The 20,388-nt window shown below is 37.8% G+C and overlaps 1 protein-coding gene across 4 annotated transcripts in view; it reads left to right on the top strand.

The window, feature by feature from the left end:
* The first annotated feature begins 4,102 nt into the window (after positions 1-4,102).
* The window catches only part of rsrc2 (arginine/serine-rich coiled-coil 2), a 28,459-nt gene continuing 12,173 nt past the window's right edge, over positions 4,103-20,388 (top strand). For 2 of the 4 annotated variants that reach the window (XM_059988219.1, XM_059988218.1), the window contains exons 1-6: positions 4,103-4,209; positions 7,308-7,482; positions 9,156-9,202; positions 11,955-12,145; positions 12,448-13,071; positions 17,789-17,896. In XM_059988219.1, coding sequence (XP_059844202.1) covers positions 4,204-4,209; positions 7,308-7,482; positions 9,156-9,202; positions 11,955-12,145; positions 12,448-13,071; positions 17,789-17,896 — 1,151 coding nt within the window. In that variant the 5' untranslated portion in view covers positions 4,103-4,203. Of the gene's footprint in view, positions 4,210-7,307; positions 7,483-9,155; positions 9,203-9,578; positions 9,662-11,932; positions 12,146-12,447; positions 13,072-17,788; positions 17,897-20,388 lie in introns of those variants that run through there. The other 2 variants (XM_059988220.1, XM_059988221.1) reach the window with 2 other exon arrangements.

Genomic DNA, 20,388 nt, shown 5'->3' with positions numbered 1-20,388 from the left:
GGGCAGCGTTGATGGAGGAGAAAGGGAAGCCCCTTTCTTTGAAAAAGGAGGGTATCCTTCGTTCTGAAGCGAAAAGCCTCATCCTGAGAGCAGATGCGGCGGAGACAGAAGAATTGGGAGAAGGGGATAGCATTATTTTTATAAGTAACAGGGTGGGAGGAGGTATAGTCTAGGTAGCTGTGAGAGTCCGTGGGTTTATATTAGACATCAATCTATAATAGTTTATAATAGGCCCCAAAGGGTGGCTGCTCTTGGAAGCTAAAATAGCGGAAAAAATAACAAACATAGCGATTGAAAGGACACTTACCGTCAAGAAGGCAGACGCTAAGTTTTAAAAAAAGATATTTAGAACGTCATCCAAAACGATCGGAAAACAGATTTTCTAAAAAACTCTTTTCTCAGAAATGAATCTCCCCTCGTAAATTTTATTTCAAATTGGCGGGATAGAGCGAACTCCCATCACGTCTCGCGCTTGGAAGCGGACGTGGTGGTAAGCCCCGCCCACCCGGGGTCACGTGATCGGCCCTGTTGGAACGTGGCAAAGCATCTCTCTTCGTGTAGGCTCCTTCAATAATACTGTACTGTATCAGCATAAGCTACTTGAGGTGTGAAGTATTGCTTTCCGTCTGCAACATAGTTACTACAGTGCCTCTCCAATGCATAATTAATAATGCAATTAGAGAGGTATGACAGAAAGGACAGCGAAATAGCTTTTGAGACTAGATGACAAGAATAAATGACTAATAGATGACTAAAGGAATAAAAAATCTTTTGTAAGTAGCCCTCTCAACTTGCTGATGCCCAGGCTGAGCAATTCACAATACTGTATCAAGCATTTCAAGTTTGTTACGTTAATGGCATTTTACTCTCAATGTTTCGATTTAATTTAATGATTATAACTAAAGACAAGGGTTGAGAGAAAGATGTTTTAAAATCTACTTCGGAATGGTATTTGCATTTCAGTGACAAACAAAATGCTGGGGGAACTCAGCAGGTCAGGTAGCATCTATGGAGAAAAAGTAAACAGTCAACGGTACAGGCTGAGACTGGACTTTTCCACAGATGCTACCTGACCTGCTGAGTTCCTCCAGCATTCTATGTGTGTTGCTTGGATTTCCGCCATCCGCAGATTTTCTCTTTGTATTTCAATGTTGCAATTGCATATGGCGAACTATATGCCAAAATATTGTTTTGCATTCATGATCATGGGCTTTTATCATTTTACTTAAATGTACTTATGTAGAAAAACTTTATTCAGAACAAGATAAAACAAAATCTTTAATGGTTATTTTACTTTCTAGCTTTCAGAATTTGAAACCACCAGGGAAAAAAAAACTTAATGATAATTCAGAAGGCCTTTTGACTGTGTCATGGTTTCTTGTGCTCCACAAACGACCAGGAGATGCAGAAGATTCTTCAAGAAGTGTTAAACTTTCATTTGCAAATCAAAGCTGAGACAGTCAGTGAGCTAGTCGCTGATTGCCCACCAATCCTTGTGCGTAGCATTTTTTATAGCAATCTCCTGGTTTAGTTGCATTAGCATATCCAATTGGTCTACAGTTGCATATCATCAGTACATCAGCTCCCGACTTCCCACTATTGTTTCTACCCATTAACTTAATCATGTTCTAATCTACTTTTTGGGCCACGTGTTACCTCATCCCTGGCCACAGTTATCTCTTAGCTAGCCTCTCATTAACACACCATTATCTTCTGATTTGGCTACTGTGGTGAACTACATATACCTGTCTGGACACGCCCCCCATTGACTGCTCCTGTGGCTCCTCCCACAGACCCCTGTATAAAGGCGATCAAGGCCTGAGCCCGGCCTCTCAGTCTCCAGGATGTAGTATGGTGGTCACTCACTGCTTGTTCCTTCTTCCAGTCAATAAAAGCCGATATCTTGCCTTCACGTCTCAGAGTGAGTTATTGGTGGTGCATCAATGCTACATTCTTAAGTCACTGATGTGTTCGATAGTACAGAGAATACAGAGATTTCATTCTCCTACTAAATTGGATACATACATAGCAAATAGCAAGTACAAAGCTGACTACATAGTTTTGGTTACACAGCAAACAATGTAACTTTATACTCCAATAACTGTAGCAGAGTTACTAATGGCTAGTGTTTGTCAAAGTTAAAATAAAGACAAAAATGCTGGAAATGTTCAGCAGTTCAAGCCACAACTGTGGGTGTTAACATTTCAGGTTGAAGATCCTTTATCAGAGTTGTGAAGGAGAGGAAAAGAGTTGTTCAGCTAAAGCAATGGGTGAATGTAGGCTTGGGGAATATCTATGACTGAAGGGATAAGCTGTTGAGCATGTCTTGCTGCTATTCATCTACAGTGGCGTAGAGGTTAGCATTGGAGTTCGGAGTTCAATTCTGCCACTATCTGTAAGTAGTTTGTACGTTCTCCCCGTGACTGCGTGAGTTTCCTCCTGGTATTCCAGTTTCCCTCTACAATCCAAAGACATACTGGTTAGTGGGTTAATTGGCCATTGTAAATTGTCCTGTGATTAGGCTAGGGTGAAATCGGGAGTTGCTGGGCGGCATGGGTCAAAGCTGTGTAGTAGCTTAATAAAAAATAGAAAATTCTTTTTCTTGCAGTCATTCACAGCATAATTAGAAATACAATAGAATCAGTGAGTAACTACACATGAAGACTGACAATCACTGTACAAATACAAATAAATAGTACTGAGAACACCTATTGTTGACTCTATAGGTTGTGGAACCAGTTCACTCATCAACTTTACTTTTCAGTTTCCTTTAGCTAATATTGCAGTAGTTTGTAATGAGTCCAAAACACAGAACAGGTTTAGAGTATGCTGGTCAGTGGGAGAACCTTAAATCACCAGGTATGGTATATACCAGGCTGTTTATTCCCACCCACAGATGCTACCTGACCTGCTGAGCTCCTCCAGCACTTTGCGTATATATTGCATGGTATTCAGCAGTCTCTTATTAAATTTCTACATCCTTCTCCAAATGTTTAACCAACTGACACAAAAGAGCGTTGGAAACACTCGGCGAGTCCGGCAGCATCAATGGTCCAAGAGCTTCAACAGAACTGGGAAAAGTAGTTCATGGTTTACTGCCCAGTTTTGTTCTTGTCTTGTCCATACTGCGCCAACCGTCAGCCGCTGGACTATAAACATGCAGTCCCTCATGCATGCAGTTGTAATTTAAATTGCGGTGTTTAAGAGCAGCGAATTGAAAGTTTTTACTGTCAGCGGCAGATTTAATGTGTGGCAGCAGCGAGTTCCAAACTGTAATGGTCCTAGAGTACAGTGAGTAGCTGTAGCAGGCCTTGTTGGTCTGGATAGCCTTGTAGTTCAGGGACTGGTTTTGACGGGTTGCTGGCCTGATATTCTGGTTACACAAAAGGTGACTAATGCTGGATGGAGTTAATGAATGAGCTTCCCTGTAAATTGTAGTAAGCCTGGCTATTGTGCGGCGCCTTTGGAGGGTATCCCATTTGAGGTCGAGAAGCATATCTGTAATACAACTGGTCTTTCTATAATCACTGGTTACAAACCTGGCATCTCTTCTCTGGACTTCCTCAAGGTTATTGATGTGAATGGTTTGGTAGGGATCCCAAACTGCACTACAGTACTCAAGACTTGGACGGACGAGGGTTTTACAAGCAATTTCTTTTCTGGTTTTTGAGCAATTCCAAAATTAAACGCGGTAGAAGGCCAAAGATTTTGTTGGAACTTGAAATGGTTTGGTTGATGTGTTTTGCCCAGCTAAGGTTATCTGACAGTTCAATGCCCAAGTAGGAGGTGTTGTTCTACTTCATGGAGTGCAGCGTTTCCCATGAAGTACTTATGATTCTTGTGGGTCATTCTCATAATATGGCACTTTGAGATGTTAACTTTCATCTGCCAGGTCAAGCGCAAAGTGCAGTGAGGAAATGTGGGGGGGGGGGGAGGTTAGGAGGTTAAAGGAAGATTTGCCATAAGACGGATTGGAAAACCGTGCGCCGGCGGTATGTTTTATCGACTGAGTGTCTCTGTGGATGGGATTGATGCGATAGGCTGGTGCGCGCGCACGCCGACGCCGCGCGGGCCGGGGAGGGTCACGTCACGTCACGTTACGTTACGTTGCGTTCGCCTCCGAGCGCATTGTCGGCCGGGCGCTGTCGAGTGAGCTGGTCGGCGGCGGGGAGACGGTTTCTTCTCTCAGAGGCGTTTGAGAGGATGGCAGTACGTATTCATCCAAGTCGCGTTTGTCTGTTTTTTTTTTGCTTTTCAGGTTTTGCTTGGTGGTTCCGATCAGTCGATGACATCAAAAAGCTGCACTTGGTATTGAAGCGGTGAAAGTGGCTCCAGAGAAAATGGCGGCAGGCGCCATGTTGGAAATACTTTGTTTTCTGGAACATTCCTTCAAACCTGATTATTATGAGCATGATTAGATCGAATGTGACAGTTACGCAGGTTTTTAAAATGCTAGCAGATTGATTGTGTCTTACTTGTTGTTTTGTTTGGTGGGGATTAATTTGGTGTACGAGGATGATCTATTGAGCTTTGTGAGTGGCCGTATTGGGTATTCTGCCAGATGATCTGCAGCCAGAAACTCGCTTTCGTTTCTCGACAATCCTAGACCTGTTTAATGAGTATAAATAAATATTTCCCCCCACCAAATAACAGAGCTGCACAGTTCACGTTTGAGGGTTTACGTGAGCACTATGAAGAATTAGCGATTTGTCGCAGCTTAAGGCTTTATGGCCTAAAACAGCGTTCGAATGTCACCCATTTATTTTAATGACTGTAATCGCACTTGTGAAAGGAAACATCTGGAAGAACTATGGTACGGAAGTTAAACTATCAAATTTGGGTTCGATTAACAAAGCCAATCCAGAATTGCTTGTTTCGATTCCAGTGTAATTTTTTAAAATCCTCACTAATGGAAAGGGTTGAAGATCGCTTACATTTAAGATAATTGGTAAAGGAATCAGAAGCGACATAAGGGAAAGCAATGGTTGGTGTTTGTGGTTAGCATGCGAGTTGTCTTGCCTTACAGTGGAAGCTGATTCATTCGTGCCTTTCGATAAGCAATTAGATCAGCATTTTAAAGAGACAATATGGAGGGCTACAAGGAAAGCGTGCGTTCCTCTTGATACAAAATTGAAGGGCTGAATAACTACTGTGCTGTTATGTTTTTTAAACGCAATTTTCTGCCAAGATTGATATTCCCGAAGCCCTGTCAAAATTTACAGAAATTGTTTCTCAAAAAATTAGAGTTTCAAGTGGATGTTATGAATGTTGAATGACAAGAAAGTGTTGAAGCAGCTAATGAGTTAGAGAAAAGCATACATCCAGTTGATTCTGCTGATATTGTGACAAGTTAACATAGGAATGCACTGGGACTTCTAGTTATTGTTGCTTTCTTCTGTTGGTTGGTTGTGGGTTCACTTCCTCAGTCCAAGACTTGTATACCAGGAAAACTATTAATTTGTAGAATATGCATCCTGTTGACTGAGAGTTAAGTTGAACCTCCATCTGTCCCCTTGTGTGAACGTGGATATTCCAAGGCACAATTTTTTCGAGCTAAGAGGATTCTCTGAGTTCCTGATCAATATTTTTATAATAATTATGCTTGGTGAAGCCAGGTGGGTGGGAAAGGTGAAGAGCTGGAGATGAAGGAATCCTCAAAGGATAGAGGAGAGTGGACCATAGGAGAAAAGGAAGGAGGATGGGCACAGGAGAAAGTGATGGGTAGAGAAGAGAGAACACTACTTGCTGCACCTTATCAATACATTGAGAACCACTTCAAACAGAGCTACTTCCCCTTTCTCCTGAGGTGAAGAATTGTTTCTTTTGTGAATCTTAAAAATCTTCCTGACCCTGTGAATGAGTTATTCTGTGTGAGACTAAATGTGGTAAATCCTTCAAACTATTGGGGAATTCAGACAAATTACTAAATTCACTATAATCTTATTGAATGGCAGGTCAACCTTGAAAGTGGCCAGCTGATTTTTTAAGTGTAAATACTTGCTATTGAATGTTAAACGTGAATTTGTACGTATCTTTAAGAAGTAAAAGTAAACAAGGGCATTCAGCCCATTCCCTCTGCTTCGCCTGTCAGACAGATGATAGCTGATGTTCAGCTTCACTTTCCTGTGCTAACTTGACATCTATTGATTTCCTTAATCAAAAATATTTATCTAAAATTGGCTCAGCAATTGAGCCTCTGCAATGCTTCTGATAGATGCTCCTGATGGGAAATTCCAAACATATATCGCCATATACAACCCTGAGATTCACTTCCTTGCAGGCACACTCAGTAAGTCTGAGAACCAGAATAGAATCAATGAAATACCACAACCAACAGGGTTGACAGACTACAAATGTGCAATAGACAACAAACTGAGCAAACACAAAAGGGAGAAAAATAGTAAATAGATAAACTTTGAGAACATAAAATGAAGAGTGTTTGAAAGTGAGTTCATGGGTTGTGGAACAATTCATTGATGGGGTAAGTGAAGTTGAATGAAGTTATCCCTACTGGTTGATGAGCCAGATGGTTGAGGGGTAATAACCGTTCCTGAACTTAATAGTGTGAGCCCTAAGGCTCCTGTACCTCCTTCATGATGGCACCAGCAAGACGATATCATGACCTGGGTAGTGGGGTCCCTGATGATAAATGATGCTTTCCTGCAATATTGCTCCATCTAGATGCACTCAATGGAGGAGAGTGTTTTTCCCATGATGGACAAGGCGATATCACTACTTTTTGTAGGATTTTCCATTCAAGAGCATTGGTGTTTTCATACCAGGCTGTGATGCAACCGGTCAATATATTCACCACAAATTTTCTACTCCTCAGACTTGATGCTGTGCTGGTTTTTTGTGTCTTTAGTATTTGTAATTGTTGTAAATGTTATCTATAACAGAGTCATGCCTTATACCTTCTGTAGTTTGTTTCTTCTAGATTTAATTCAGTCACTTTGCTGTTCTGAAAACATTTTATGATAATCATTCTATAGAGACTCCTAATCTACCTGTTTAATAATCCTTCCTCATGGCACAGTGATACTGACAGTAAACCCTGTTCTTTCGTTAGGTCTTCACCATATTGGCCTAAAGCCCCATTTTGTCATTATTCCATTGCTAATTTAGTTTACACCATTTATACGTAGATTGAAGTTCCCTGGGTTTATTATTTTATCTTTGTTCACTGATTTATATTTTCTCTATATTACTATATTGGAGTCCTATAAGAAAAATCCCACCATGTTTTCTTACTCCTGCTGATTTTCAATTCCATCCATACTGATTCTGCTTTTAAAATCTGTTAACAGGGAAGTGAAACTGAACAGGATGATTCAGTTTTGAAAAAAAGTAGTTCTGACACAGAAAAGCAAAGTGAGAGATCAACATCATCTAAATCTCCCAAAAGCTACAAGCATCACTCATCACGATCCCAGTCTAGGTCAAGGTCGAGATCAAGATCTAGGGAAAAGAAACAGAAGTCTGGTATGTACAGTATCTTTAAGGTTCTGTGTTTTACAGGTGAAACATTTTCAAATTGTATATTGTAAATTCATCAACAGAGTTCTGTAAATTTGCAAATTTCTCTCAACTAAATATTTTTGCCTTGGTTGGGTGGTTTAGTGGCAATAATCAAAATGACAAGCGATTTCTTGTTTCGTAAATACCAGTGCATAATTTTCACGCATGTTTGCACAAAATAACAGATTATATGAATCAATTTGACCTTTTCTTCCTTGGCTGCCTGCAGGAATTGGTAGACCAGTGTGCGACCTTTAGTTTCTAGTTATTATGAAATTTTTGTCCATTCGTGTTTTGATGTGTAACGCTTCTTCAAGAATATTCAAAGAGCAAACATCGATTTATGCTTATAAAAAGTCTAGATCCTACGTTCTTACGTTCACAAATATGGACAATGATTGCTAAAATGCTGCAGTTGTATTAATCATTTTAATGTGTTAGTTTTAAATGTTATTTGCAACTGCAGTTTGTTTCTTGTATATGAAGAATCCCACGCGAACACACCATTTGCTTGAGCTATTTGTTACTTGATGCTTTTCGTGAAAATTGAGGGAATAGTGGTGTCTTTTGTTGCAAATTGTAATTTGCTCACCAGCCCAAAAGGTTTCTCAACAAAAGTGGTGACATAGGATCAGATTTTTTGCGTTCACTGCTTTTTCCCTTTGCTTTCTGCTGTCAGAGAACTTTAATGTTGTTTTGTATTTGATGAAAGACCTTTAAAACAAATATAAATGGATTTGTAAGAAATGTAAGAGAAAGTAAGTTTACAGTAACAACTCACTAAAATTAGTTAACAGTAAATGCAGATAAACCATTTACTTGATACAGGGTTTCAACCCAAAATGTTGACAAGTCCTCCCACAGTGCTGCATTCCTCCAGCAAAGTATCTGTTGCTCCAGATTCCAGCATCTGCAGTTTCTTGTTTATGTAAACCACTTATCTATTAAGTTGACAGCTATATTTGAATGAACACCACATAGCCATTAAATACACTGAAATAGTGGTAAACTACTTTTCTGGTTGAGCCCTGGCACAGTGTATTGCAATATGAAGGTGCAAAAGTTAGTGACAGGAGCCTGTGATGGGTGCATTGTAGGTAGTTTTACCAGATGGATATGCTTTTAATGTGCACAGCTGTCCCCAACCAAATTGAGAGCAGACAGCAGTTCCCTTTGTATCCAGTGGGTGATGAAAAACACTGCAAGACGTAGGCAGTCCATCAACAGGACTGGAGCAGACATTGCTAGCTTACAGCAGTGGAACTCACCATGTTGAATAGAGTGGAACCTTGAACACCACACCTTAGAGGAACACTGCTTGCCCCAGCAACTCAGTAATACCCTTCACAGACAACTTCTGTATCAGAATGTGGGATGATTCTTCTTCAGTCTTCAGATGTGAATAAAATTTTTAAGTCATTATTTTGGCTCTATGCGTCCTCTTATAATGAAATAACATTATATCTTGGTACCAATCCCCCTGTTCTTCATAAGTTTAATAGGATATTAGGATATTGAATATCATGTTTCACTAATTTTAAGGAATATATTCTCCCATGTGTCTAAGGGTTTGATTGTCATATTTTTCAATAATGCTTGTTTTTGCTCTTCTCAGTTGTCAGTTTTTAATTTTTCAGAAAATGAAAACCAGAAACGCAGACTAAGTCGCAGCAGAAGCAAAGAGGTAATTAACAATTTCTATAGCATATTGTAATTTATGAAATTAATGTAGTTCTGAGAATTATATTAATTGATTACTGACAATTGGGATGGTAAGTATCAAAAGAAATGGAATATACAAGTAAAATTCTGTAACTGTCATGACAAAGTACAGTATTCTACCTTAGCATATGAGTGATATAAATATTTTTCTTCCCTGTTCTAATTAAAACAATATGGTAAATAGGTTAAAATTGACCAGATATTACCAATTTTAATATTTAGTGGTTTGACAATTTAGGAGGCTATCAATGCAGATGTTTGGCATTTTTCTGTATTTGGAAAGTTTACTTTGTATACTTAGATCAAATGATAACATTTCTATAATGAATCGTACTCAGCGTGCTAATGCACGAAGAGACACAGTGAGCGGAAGACGCTGCAGAGTCAAATAGCAAAAAATATAAGCCTACCTCCTGAAAAGGTAAATATCAGCCATTTGCACTCGTATTTGCTTTATAACGTGAAAAAATCACCCAGCAAATCTGCTTTATTTGTGTTACTCAACTATCAGTTCAATTTGGTTTTTGGGGGAGGGTTGCTTCCCCACAAACCACATTGAATTAGGAAATAACCAAATTTTTCACTGATTCTTTAAAATTAACTACGAACAATTGGCCAGCCTGTGACAAATGTTGATTTCTAGATTATTTTTATTGTTGCTTATGTATTTTGCTGGGCTTTATCCAAGAACTACCTTTGTTTCATATTGCTGAATGAAATTGTTACAAAACATTCTTACATGCCAAAATATATTTTCTGGGATCAATGCTGCTAACAGGTTTCGTTCAGTCTTGTTATTATAATGTTATCACAGGTCTTTTGGTTACAACAAATTTATAGTCAATAAAGGAATTGAGATCTCAACAAGGTAAAATATTCAGAAGTACACTTGCTCTTCTCCCATTACTGAAGGCTTAGCGTGTAATTGCACAACAGAATGCTACTCAGTCATTTGCTAGCTGATGATCATCTTATGGTAGGTATCTGTGTGCATGTGAAGTCGATTGATTTAATGCCTTTTTTATTATGAGGACCAGAGGCTTAATTTTTGGGACTTGTGGAAGAAGTGAGATGATCACTTAGAATCAAATAATTCATTTAAGATGTGGTGCCCATGAGTGTCTACCAAATTTAAGATAATTATATTTTGAATTTTAAAAATGTGTTAGTAAACAGTGTTAGTGTCAGAAAATCTTTTCATTCTCAATGCTATAAGGAAATGTAGAAACATGTTATATTTCTGGTGCTACAATAAACATTTGTATTACATTAGTTTAAGTTAGATACAAGTTAAAAACAAGCTGAGGCAGCAGATTCCAATTTCTTGTGAATTTCAAGGAATTGGACATAGTATTAGTGAAGTATTAACTAACCTCCAAGATAAATCCTTTGTATTCTTAAATTACTGGTCACAACAAAATTCTCTTTTTTGTTACTGAAAATGTTAGCAGTTTCACTTTATCACCAACATTATTTTAAACAGTAACAGAGTTGAAGTACCTCTTAGTTTACTTTTACAGCACTCACTGAATTTCAGAATTTAAACATTTATGATTTTAATTTGTAGCTTAATTGAAGTATGTGAGTTTAGATGCAGATAAAACATTGGTATTCGAGTGACCTTTGGTATATTATTGCATTTTCTAAATGTCGGGTGATACTTGCTTTACTTGGGCCCTTAGCTTCCAGTGGAGCATAGACTATCAATGACCTCCTGTTTCCGTCGTCCTCTGAAGTCGATGGTAAGGTTGTTTGTCATCAATGCTCCTGCAATCCATTGCATCCACTGCAGAGGGGATTGGCCTATACAGCAGGTGATGCTGTGTGTAAATTTTTAAAATTGAAAAATATTGAACATGATCACAAGAAAATCATGTGGTTTTGTCATCAGACCTTATTGAATAACTTGGTGTAAAACTTCTTTAAAAGCGAAGTTTTAATTTGGTAAAATTTCAGTAGTTGACCTAAATCAAAATTCACAATATCCCCAAAGCATTAAAAGTTGTTTGATTAGAAATAGTTTGTGCAGTTCTACAGGTTTCATAATTGGGGGAAAGAAGAACTGGTTATAAGTGAATAGTGATTCTGTAAAGACACTACAGAGTTTTTAAGTTTAATAAGTCCAGATCAGATCTTAATGTAATAGTCTTTTTGCTGTGTGGAAAATTTGGTTGTCATTTGTACCTGATATTTTTCAAGGTGGCGCTGCTGGTCTTGTGGGACAATTGAGAAAGATCTAATGAATAGGCCAAGTCTGTGAACTATATTTAAAGAGAATAGATTTTTTTCAAGTATGTTGTACCTAATAAATCTTAAGCACAAGCTTATAATTGGAAATTTCTTGAGTGTGAAAAACAAGTGATATAAGATTGGATTAAGTCAGTTTTATTTGAAATTTGGTTGGAATGTTTTCACAATAAGAGACAGAGAAAGCATATCACATGCACTGAAAATAATTGATATTGCAAGAATAGAAATTGATTATCAGTCCCTCAAACATGTATCAACATAATTAGTTTTCTGGTTTCTGTTTCTTGGGTTTGGTGTGTTGTGAAAAGCATTGAATGTTAAGAGCACTTTGCTTCACTCCCTCTTAAGACATTCAAAGATTTTTTGCTTTTACAACCCACTATTAAATCTTTGTATTTTAGTATCCATACTAACTCTTTTTGTTGCACTATTTTCCTGAAAGAACCAACTTCTTCTTAAAACAGGAACGAAGACGGGATGTAAAAGAAAAATCTATGACCAAAAAAGCAAAGTCATCTGAGCAACAAAGTGACAAGGAGCAAAACAAATGCAGAGAGCGATTAAGTTCAGCAGAAAATGGAGAAGAGCGGCCAAAACGAAAAGAAAAAAAACCTTCAAAGGCTCATAGTTATTCTAGGTCCAGATCAAGAGAGAGGTAAGTAGTGCTAATGTATTTCTTTTTAACATATTTGAGGCTTGTTTGTCTTTTGCTTGGGGTCCTAATTGAAACACCTTTGCCAAATTATGAAGACATTAATTTTCAACATTATTATTCATCTGATTCAAAGCTAGCCTTTCTTTAATTAATATTCTTTAAAAACATTAATTTTAAAGGGACATTTTTATCATTTGAATGTTGTAATTGTTGATCTAAAGGTTTTCCATTAACTGTCAGTAGGATTGATGTTCTTTTGTGTAAACACAAGTTTATCAATTTCTGTTTGTGTCATGACCCAGACGACATCGCAGCCGTGAAAGGAGAAGATCACGTTCAAAGAGCAAAGAGAAAAGATCTCGGAGTCGAGATAGGCGGTCAGGGAGCAGAAACAAGCGCTCAAGGAGCTGGGACAGGCATTCAAGGAGCAAAGACAAGCGCTCCCGGAGTCGGGACAGACGCTTGAGCAAAGATAGGCGATCACGGAGCAGAGACAAGCGGTCGCGAAGCAAGGACAGACGATCCCGGAGCAGGGACAGGCATTCGCGGAGCAAGGATAAGCGGTCAAGGAGCCGGGATAGATGCTCGAGGAGTAAGGATAAGCGGTCAAGGAGCAGGGACAGGCGCTCAAAAAGTAAGGATAAGCGATCTTGCAGTCAGGACAGACGCTCAAGGAGCAAGGATAAGCGATCTCGGAGTCGGGACAGATGTTCAAGGAGCCGAGGGAGGCGCTCAAGAAGTCATGGGAGGCGTTCAAGGAGCAGAGACAGGCGTTCAAGGAGCAGAGACAGGCGTTCAAGGAGCAGGGACAGGCATTCAAGAAGCAGGGACAGGCGCTCAAGAACCAGAGAAAAAAAACGGCGACCAAAATCACGTTCAAGATCACGATCAAGGCACAGGCCTCGCAAGAGTAGAAGTAGAAGCAAGTAAGTTGATTGGTCTGTAATTGTAACTATATTTGTTATAGAAAATAGCTTCCAAATTGTTTTTGGCCAATAACTCTCTGACATATATTTGAATATTAACATTTTATCTGTTGGAACATTATTGAGTAAAAGTTGGCACTGAGCTATCCAGGCAAGATTCACAAACATGGTACTAAAAGCTTGGCTGTGTTTTATGATACCACTTAAAGTGAACAAAGAAAGGTTCAGAGAAGTTGGGCTTTATTGGATGAACGCACAACCATTAATAACACAGCAATTAAAATTGGAGATGCTGAGGAGATCAAATTTACAAGAGTGTGCAGATCTTAGAAAGCAGTATTGTGGAGAAATTGAAAGATGAAGTTAGGGAAGTGGTGCGGAGTAACAAAATTGATTAGGTGCTTTTCCTTAAATTCAAAATAATCTTTAACAAGAATGAGAGCAAGATTGACAAATAAATGGGCAGCAGAGTTTTCTCCCTACAGGTGTGTGCATGCCTTTAATTAAGACCAGTAGGTTGTAGTCAGTTTGGCCACTGACAAATAATTGCACTGATTTCTTGGGCCAGCTGCAATTAGTTGCTCTGTGCTGCTTTTTTTTTCTATTTTAAATTCACTTCTCCACTTCCAAAATGGAACCTGCCTTTTGTAAGGACTTCTGTTCCTTACATTGTGAGAGATTGCTTCTTTGCTATGTGAATTATTAGCTGTTATGCAGAAAACAAAGCACTGTACTGAAAGATTATCTAGGCAGAAGAAAAACTGCATTGCCTTTCATCCAGAGGTTGGCATTGGAAACCATTACTTCTTTGTTGATGTGTACTGTTGATTTGGGAATTGGCGGGAGATTTTATTTCGATGCTTCTGCATGGGAAATTTAATAAACAGTGAATAGGACAGGAACACATACTGAGTTTACATTTCACTATTCTATTTAATGTCAAGAATATCGTAGAGAAGAATGAGCGGTAACCGGATTTCAAATGTGCAATGAATAGTGAGTATAAGCATATTTGTCTTTGGAGCTGATAGGAGAGCTTTGGATGCTGAAATAGGAACGTAGTATGGGGAAAAAAAGTACTGCAAAAGCTTAATAAAGGATTACCTCAGCTGTTATTTAAGTATTTTAGCTGATTTCCAGTACCACACTTGAGGATGTCTATCAAGATCTTCGAAGTGAAGCAGAAACAATTAGTTTACTGAAATAGTACTGGGTGAAAGACTTTCTAACAGAGCAACTGGGATAGTTTTCATTGTTGCATTGAAGGTTTTGATGAAGCAGATAGAAACTTGGATGGCTGAGTAACTACTGGGTTTAAGCAGTAAAACCAGTTAAATATTTCAGAGCAGAAATTGTACAATTGTGTCATAATTGGAATGCATTACCTAAAAATGGGTTCAATTATTATTTGCAAAGAATTTTATGAATACCTTAAAGGATCTTCTGTTACCTTCAAAGGATGATAAATGGGATTATTTTATTTCAGAGCTGGGACAACACAAAAGGCGGAGAAGCAGCCTGCATTGCTAGACTACCTTCAACAGAGAACACTTTGTGTTCAATTCATGTTTATTAATGGAATATATTTCTCAACGCATTGTCAGCAAGATTCCTAAGTTGATAGCATTATTATAATGATTATTTTCTCTGCATTCTTGTTCCTTTTTTTTCCAAACATCCCTTCAATTTCAAAAACAAACAAAAAATAATAATTTTTGATAAAAAAGAACCGATGATGTAGAAAGAGGAAGTTGCCAATAGGTGGAAACACATTGTATGTCTATATTGGTTGGATTACTTTCCATGAGAAAATTAATGTTTTTCCCCAATGTTGTCATTCCTGTAATTCCCATTATCCTATTATTTTTTGCAAATTTACTTGCATAGCATTAATTGCGCTCTTAGCGCTAAGATCATCCCTAATGCTCACATGCTGTGTGTACCTTAAAACATCAAGATCACTCCTATGAACACAACACCATCCAATATTTCAAAATCTTCTCTTTCCCATTCTGCTAAGGAAGTAACTGCAGTGTTAACAAATATAAGGTCTTAAATACCAATATACTGTGGAGCTATCCCGTTATTGTTATGGCACTGCTTCATGCCCTGCTTTTGTCATGTCTATCTGATCTTAGAAAATCTCCCAATTTGCCATCAGTGAATCTGCAGAATATCTAAGTTAAAACGATACAGTGCAACTGAATGTTACGGCAGTTCATTGAATGAAAGTTGCCTCTTCGGAAGTTTATGTGAAGAAGAATATATAAATATACCCAATATATACAGAGACCTAAACTACCAAGAACAACAATTGTACACTGCCAGAATTGCTTTGGATCTGATGGATATCACTTCTATTGATACTTGTAATATAAGCTTTTTTCAAGAAATTTAACATACATTTCTGATCAATTGAAGGAAAAATAATTATCTCTCTTCCCATAATACAATTGGAATTATCGTCTGTAGTCTTTGCACCTTGTGGGGGCATTACCAATGAGAGGGAAAACATCCTGTAGGAATATATTGCTACGTATTTAATGGGTTCATGTCGGGGAAAATTGTGGTATGGACAGTTTTCAAGGAAAATAACTCCTTTATAATGTGGAAATGTACTGTTTTATATCTATTTCTTGTCTATTCCTTGTGTCTGATTGATTCATCAGATTGGACAGTGTTGCACTCAGTTCCCCGCATGAGAAATTTTAAATGATTAAAAATACATAATAAGTAAAGCAAAATTGTGCTGAGAAATTCTGCAAGAAACACCGGGGTCACATTTCCTGTGTGCGAACCTGTTTTTCTGGTATATTCAAAATAAAACAGCAGCAACTATAAATTAAAAAAAAAACTACTGGAAATCAGAATTTAAAATAACATATTGGAAGCATGCAGGTCATGCAGCCTCTAGGGAAAGAGAAACAGTTATATTTCAACATGAAAAAACTGTCAGAGCAAATATATTCTGATTTGCATTTACTATTTGCATAACTGTGCCTTTAAATAAGAAAAGTACTTGAAATAGCTACTTAATTGAGTATTGTAGAAGTAATGGATATTTCTGATGTTCATTTTATTCATAATGTTAAGTTTAATTTCTTCCTATTCAAATTACGTATTTAGGTATTCGCAACTCTTTATTTTCACTCAGTGGGAACCTGGAACTTGTAACATAAGAACATGTTTTCTGTTCTATTGTTTTTACTGTGATCATACATTTGTTGTCCACTTAAATTGGTACATCTGTATTCCTTGTTACTGCAAATACAGTGGGTTCCAGTTAACTGAGCCACTGGTTAATCAGGCGGCCACTTACTTGGGACAACTCTTATCGAAAATAGTCTGGATTTCCCTGTTTATGCTACTTAATTGGGGCAGGGATCAGTTGAAAAGTTTCTAGTGTCAAACCTGGGCACTTGTGTGGCTGTTTGATACTACAGGGTACTTAGAAGTTTTTAATAAGTGCCTGTTGCACATGTTCATTTTTCACAGATAGTTGGTTAGAAATGAGCAGCAAGACAATTTAGAACTGTTGCTCACAAAGGTTTTGAGTATTCAGGCTTGGAGATGCCAGAAACGGGCAGGAGTGAAAATAAACTATTTCACTATTTCAACAAAGTAGGAACAATGAAGAATTTGAAGGTATCGACAATCGTCTTGAATGTTATGATGCAAGTGAAACTTTAGAGAATGTGATCACCAAAACTTTATATAGAGGTAGTCCATTATCTACACTAGGTGTCTGTGCTGACGCACACGAACTATATAGTTAGTCAAAAGAATATGGCAGCTTACTCTGGATCCGTCAATAACTATTAGGAAGTAATATACATTTTTGTAGTGTTCTACTTTGTTCTGCATTTCATTTAAATGTATAATTTGTTACTCAGTTAAATGGTTGCCTATATTTATATATGCCTTTTGTTTTACTGTTTCTATGGAACTTAAGCAAATTGGGCTAAATGTACTGGTCCAAGATGTGTCTCAATTAACTGGAATCCACTGTATCTACTCAGCCAATCATATGGCAGCAACTCAATGCATAAAAGCATGCAGGCATGGTCAAGAGGTTCACTTCAGGCCAGTCATAAAACTGGGGAATGAAATGTGATATTAGTGACTTGACCTTGGAATGGTTGTTGGTGTCGAATAGGGTGATTTGAGTATCTCAGAATCTGCTGATCTTCTGGGATTTTCACACACAAGTCTCCAGAGCAGAGGTTCCCAACCTTTTTATGCCATGGACTCCTACCATTAACTGAGGGGTCTGTCGTCTCCAGATTGGGAATTCCTGAGTTCTAGAGGTTACAGAGAATGGTATGAAAATCAAAAGACATCCAGTGAGCGGCAGTTCTTTGGACAAAAATCCCTTGTTCAGAACTGGCAGGAAGGTGACAGTAACTCAAATAACCACGCATTACAGCAGTGGTGTGTGAAAGAGCATCTCTGAATACACAACACTTCAAATCTTGAAGTGGATGGGTAACAACAGTAGCAGACTGCGAACATACTCTCAGTGACCTGTTTATTAGGTACTGGAGGAACCTAATAAAGTGGCCACTGTATATAAGAATAATTCTATTTGTTGGTATAGTTTTAAAAGTGCCTGTTAAATTTATTCATTCCGAATCTTTTAATTTTTTGTGGCAGATGAAGAAATTAGTAAATGAATTTTCACTATTATTTTCTTGAATCATTGAAATATGTGTTGCAGAGAAAAAAGAAAACGCAAATTTAGCAGAAGCAGAAGCCGCAGCCGGACTCCGCCAGCATTCAGGGGCCGCAATGCTGCCATGGATGCTCAAGAAGCGTTGGCTCGCAGGTAATTTTTAATAGTTTCTGTTAGTATTCAGTTTTGTTTGATTTGATGCAACTTCTTGTCATATATAGGTTGCTTGCTTTAAATCAATAGGAGCCATGTATCTGTTTTCTGTCTGTATTGTATTTTGCGTTGCACATTTTATTTTATGGTATGGTAATTTGTCACATGGACGTGGGTGTGGTTGAAGTAATATTTATTTTGAGTGCAAACTTTGCTTATTACATGTGTATTACTAATTCCAAACTTTGTTAATATCATTTATTTCATAAATGCTATTTTTGATAGTTTTGTTTTTGCTGGTTTCATAATAAAGAATTGAATGTACCTTTTTCAACTTGGAACTCGGTTATTTGGAAGCGTGCTATGCAGTGTTACTTCCCTCACTCAGACCCTGAGGATTTGGTTTGTTTTTCAATAGCTGCTAAACAATAGTTCTACCACTTGATGTACATACTCAAGCTTTTTATAATGGGGCAAATCATCTTTCCACCAACCTCCCATCTCCTTTCCACTTCCTTTAGCTTTCCATCAGCTCATAACAGAGTAGCACTAATGTTCCAAATATCTGTTCTTGGTTACCTTTTGGCCAGAGGAGGGGTAAGTAGCCAATCATCTGAATTACAATCACACACCTGAACAATAATTAACGTTTAGATTTTGTGTTTTGAATTTATATTTTTGGTTTTGGTCCCAGACATTAACACTTACTGATTGATCTAGATCCTTCTGTCTTCAATGTGTTTTTCTGTAAACTGATAATATTGAGTAGAGGTGGTCTCTTGTTTTCCACAAAATGTGCATATCAAGTCCTGTAGGCAACTGACCAAAAGAATAACTGCCATCCCAGAAAAATATGTTTTTCTTTAATTCAAAAATTTAAGAAATGTATATTTTAGCATTTCCTAAACCAGGGGTCCCAAACTTGGGTCCATGAACCCCTCAATTAATAGTAGGTATCTTTGACTTAAAAAAATTCTGTTCTCAAATGTCCAAGGGAAAAGTAGATTGATTATGAATTATGGACATTTTTTCCAAAGAATACTGTAGTTGTACTTGTGAGCCATTGCTTGAGGCATTGTGAGGTTTTCAGATCAATCGCCCTGGGCAAGCTCAAGGTTCTTCTGAATTTGGGAATGATTCTATATACATCATTCTGGATTATATGGGGGGTGGGGGGGGGGAACAAATGCAGAGGATTCCAGTTACTTGCGATACATCGGGACCAGTACATTTTGACCCAATAAAGTGGCTGCCCCCATTAGCTGAAATTTCATGGAAATCATTAAAAGATGTACATAAAACAGACAACCATTTACTGATTAACAATTTGTGTATTTAAATTAAATGCAGAACAAATTAGAACACTGCCAATAATTCTACAGTACTATAAATTGTATTAGTTCCTAATAATTATCGATGGAGGAATTTATCTGCCGTGTTCTTTAGTTTGACTGACTGTAAACTAACAAAAGCAACCTGGACATCTAGTGCAGGTAATGGACTGCCTTTAGACAATGCTTTAGATGATTGTATTCTCCATGTCTTCATTTTCATTGTAACATTCAAGATGATTGTTTGAGATTTTTTGTAGTTCCTAACTTCTCAAAGTAGTGAAATCATTTCATTTTCATTTCCAGCCAATTTTGGCCTGAATGCAAAACAGTTCCAAATTGTCTTACTGCTTATTTCTTGTCAACTATCAATGACAAAAAATACTGCTTTTTGAACATAAACACAAACAACTGACACTACTTAAAACGATTGTTCTAAGCGCAGTGTAGTACTTAATGGCCACACAAGCGCACGTGACTGACTAGTTAGAAATTGTCAATAGTCTCCTGTCCCAGTTAAGCAGTATAGAGTCCCAAATAAAGGGCTGCCCTGATGGCCCAATTGACTGGAATCCACTGTATACCCAAACACCAAGGAAGAGCATCATACAAGTAGTTAAGGCTCACCTGGAGTGGTGCAGCATCTGATCATCAGGGGAATTCAAAGCTAAATTGCATCTATTGTATCCTGTTAACCAGTTAAGTTGATCAATGCAATGCTTTTATTAACACTTTAGCCTGCAATATAGTTGCCAAAACTGAGAAGTGGCTGAAGAACGGACAGCACAGGCAACTCGGTATAAGATAATTTTTAGGATTCCCAGGACCAGTCTTTTCCCAGGTCAAGGAAATAGACTGCCAGATTTTTAAATCCTCACTTAACACAAGTGGAATTATGAGATTAGATGGCAGAAAATGCTGTTCCCCTTTCCAAGAATGTTGAATGGTAATTTAAAAATCACAGATTAATTAATAATCCCAGCAACCATGAAACCTTCCCTAACTGAAATGTTTAACAAAAGCATGTTGATTAAATTGTAACAGGTTTCAGAGAACATCCCCAATCTTCAACTGTTCCTTCAAGACTTACAGATATTTAACCAAAATTATAATTCACACAATAATTCAAGTAAATAATTGTGTAAGTCCTAAGATATTAGT

The sequence above is a fragment of the Hypanus sabinus genome, chromosome 13 (genome assembly GCF_030144855.1).
Source record: "Hypanus sabinus isolate sHypSab1 chromosome 13, sHypSab1.hap1, whole genome shotgun sequence".
Classification (NCBI taxonomy): domain Eukaryota; kingdom Metazoa; phylum Chordata; class Chondrichthyes; order Myliobatiformes; family Dasyatidae; genus Hypanus; species Hypanus sabinus.
The sequence above is the reverse complement of the archived record's forward strand: the minus strand, read 5'-3'. Positions and strand labels throughout refer to the sequence as shown.